General features: G+C 36.6%; 1 protein-coding gene across 1 annotated transcript; it reads left to right on the top strand.

Moving 5' to 3' along the window:
• Positions 1 to 1,476: 1,476 nt before the first annotated feature.
• Positions 1,477 to 2,737, top strand: PKNH_0002200 (SICAvar, type I (fragment); the record flags this gene model as incomplete). The annotated part of the gene is made up of 2 exons (XM_039113449.1): positions 1,477 to 1,596; positions 1,848 to 2,737. Coding segments are annotated over 2 exons (1,010 nt in total), but the record flags the coding sequence as incomplete, so codon positions are not given.
• Positions 2,738 to 3,158: the final 421 nt, after the last annotated feature.

The raw sequence follows: 3,158 nt of genomic DNA, 5'->3' as shown, positions 1-3,158 counted from the left end.
AAAAGTAAGAGTAAAGAAGGAAGAGTAATAGAAGGAAGAGTAAGGAAGGAAGAAAAAGAGTGATTTAAGGAAGGAAGAGTAAGGAAGGTTTAAGGAAGGTTTAAGGAAGGAAGAAAAAAGGAAGGTTTAAGGAAGGAAGAAAAAGGAAGGTTTAAGGAAGCATGATTAAAGAAGGAAGAAAAAAGGAATGATTTAAGGAAGGAAGAAAAAAGGAAGGTTTAAGGAAGGAAGAAAAAGAATGGTTTAAGTAAGGAAGAAAAAGTAAGGTTTAAGGAAGGAAGAAAAAGAATGGTTTAAGGAAGGAAGAGTAAAGAAAGGAAGAGTAAAAGAAGGAAGAGTAAAGAAAATTTAAGGAAGGAAGAGTAAAGAAGGAAGAAATAAAAGAAGGAAGGTTTAAGAAAGGAAGAGTAAAGAAGGAAGAAAAAGAATGGTTTAAGGAAGGAAGAAAAAGAATGGTTTAAGGAAGGAGGAGTAAAAGAAGGAAGATTTAAGGAAGGAAAAGAAAAAAGGTTCAAAAAAAAGAGAGGGAGAGAAGAAATAGAAGAAAAAGGAGGAAGAGAAGAAGGAAGAATAAAAGAAAAGGAGGAAGAAAAGAAAAAAAAAAAAGAAGAGAAAAAGAAGAGAAGAAGGAAGAATAAAAGAAAAAAAAAGAGCCTTTAAGGAAGAAAAAAGAAAAAAAGAAGGAAGAAGAGAGAAAAAAAAAAAAGAAAGGAAGAAGAGAGAAGAAAAGAAGGAAGGAAAGTAGGAAGAAAAAGAAGGAATAAAGGGGAAGTTTCAATGAAAAGGAAAGGAAGATTTAAAGAGGGAAAAGAAAGAAGAAAAGAAGATTTAAGGGAGAAAAGGAAAGAAGAAGGAAGGTTTAAGTGAAGGATAAAGAAGGAATGTTTTAGGAGGGATAAGGAAGAACAAGGAAGGTTTTAGAGGAGGAAAAATGATGATTTAAGGGATAAAAGAAAAGAAGGTTTAAGGGAGAAAAGAAGGAAGATTGAATGAGAATGAAAGAAGGTTTCCAAAGGGAGAGAAGAAGAAGGAAGATTTAAGGGAGAAAAAGAAGGAAGGTTTAATGAGGGAAAAAAGAAGAAGAAGAAATATTTAAGGGGAAGAAAAAGGAAGAAGAAGGAAGAGTAAAAGAGGAAGAAAAAAAGGAAAATAAGAAAGGAAGAAAAAGAAGGATGAATAAAGAAGAAAGAGGTGGTTTAAGGAAGAAAGAAAAGAAGAAAGGAAGAAAAAGAAGGATGAATAAAGAAGAAAGAGGTGGTTTAAGGAAGAAAGAAAAGAAGAAAGGAAGAATAGAAGGAAGAGCAAAACAGGAAGAATAGAAGAGGAAGAGAAAGAAGGTTTTGTAAGGAAGAAAGGAAAGAAGAAAGAAGGAAAAAAAGGGAAGAATATTTTTCCTTCTTCTTCTTTTTTTCTTCTTTTTTTTTTTTTTTCCTTAATTCTATAATATACATATATATGTAAATTTGAGTACGCAAGATGACGACATCTACTGATGGCAATGATCTGTTGAAAGCATGGTTGAACAATTGGATGTCTGCGAATAGTGCAACTGCGGTTGCTGGACCGGATGCCGAGCAGAGGGCGAAGGAAATTACTGTAAGTGAATACATATATACATAAATATATGCGTACACGCGTATATACGTATATGTATATGTATATATATATATGTATATATATATATATAAATATATACATGTGCATGTATGTATACATATACATACGTATATGTACATTTATATGTATATGTATATGTATACACATATGTGTACGTGTATATGTGCTGAGTTCCAATTGTACATATGTATATAAATTTTTTGTAATTTTTCCCCTTCTTCTTTATGTAGGCGAAGTTGAAGGGCAATGTGGAGGAAGCATGGGATAAATTGAAGACTTCCCTCCTATTGTCAGAAGCGGATGAAATAACGAACCTCTGTGAACGGGAACCGTGGAATGTGACTACGAAGGGTAGTGGTGGAAAGAGTTTCGAGGGGGAGTATAAGAAAGATCTGTGTAAAGGATTAATGGGTATTCGTTATTTTATGAGCGGAATAACGGAAAAAACGGGGCGGCAGGTGACAGTCGAAGAGGATCTCACCGAAGATCAATGGTTTGCCCGCTGCACCGTGGGTACGCTCGCCCTCTCTGACATTTATGGGGATCATTGTAAGTTAAATGAAGTGATAAGTGGGATTTCGGAGGAAGTGGAGGGGAACTTAAAGAAATACTTGACGGATGTGAAAAATCAGGCCATGATTAAAAAATGTGTAGGAAAAGTGGATTCTACCGCTTTAATGATTGGTAAAGCAGTCCTTGGGGGTACTATTAGAAAGTGGGCACAGGAGGAAAGGATAAAGGAAGAGGAAAATGGAAAAGCTTGGAGGTTGGGGCAATTATGGCAGGATAGGTGGAAACATGTTTGCAGTGGGGATAAGAAGAGTTTAAGAATAACGGACGGAAAGAGAAAAGAAGAGTTAAATAAGAATAAGGACAGCATGGTACAATTCATGAGTCTGGGTAACGGTCAAAGTAGTAGTGGTGGACAAGCATCTACCGTAGCAGATATACTGGCGGATCCTGACAATAATTACACATTCAAAGAAGACGCATTACAGAAAGTATTTATGGAAGCAATAGAGAGCGCCAGTAATGGTGGTACTGGCACTATTGGCTCCGATGAATTGACGAAGGCAATAACGGAGAACTTAGAGAAGGTAACTGAGGAAAAAACAGGTAAGTATTAGAAGAAAATGAATAAAAGAAGTAATGTAAGAATGAAAGAGAAGGAATAAAGGAAGGAATGAAGAAAGGGGAAAGGAAGAAAGGGGAAAGAAGGAAAGGGAAGGAAAGGGAAGGAAAGGGAAGAATTAAGAAGGGAAGGGAACGAGAAGGAGAAGGAAAGGGGGAAGGAAGGAAAGGGGGAAGGAAGGAAAAGGGGAAGGAAAGAGGAAGGGGAAGGAAGGAAAGGGGGAAGGAAAAAAAAGGGAAAGAGAAGGAATAGAAGAAGGAAAGAAGGAAGGGAAGGGAAAAGAAAAAGAGGAAAAGGAAAGGGAAAGGAAGTGGAAAGAGGTGGGGGGAAAGAGTACTTAGGGGGGAAGGAGAAGGAAAGGAAGGGAGAAGGAAAAGGGGAAGGAAAAGGGGAAGGAAAGGAATGAAAG

The sequence above is a fragment of the Plasmodium knowlesi genome (genome assembly GCF_000006355.2).
Source record: "Plasmodium knowlesi strain H genome assembly, contig: PKNH_00_21, whole genome shotgun sequence".
Classification (NCBI taxonomy): Eukaryota; Apicomplexa; class Aconoidasida; order Haemosporida; family Plasmodiidae; genus Plasmodium; species Plasmodium knowlesi.
The sequence above is the reverse complement of the archived record's forward strand: the minus strand, read 5'-3'. Positions and strand labels throughout refer to the sequence as shown.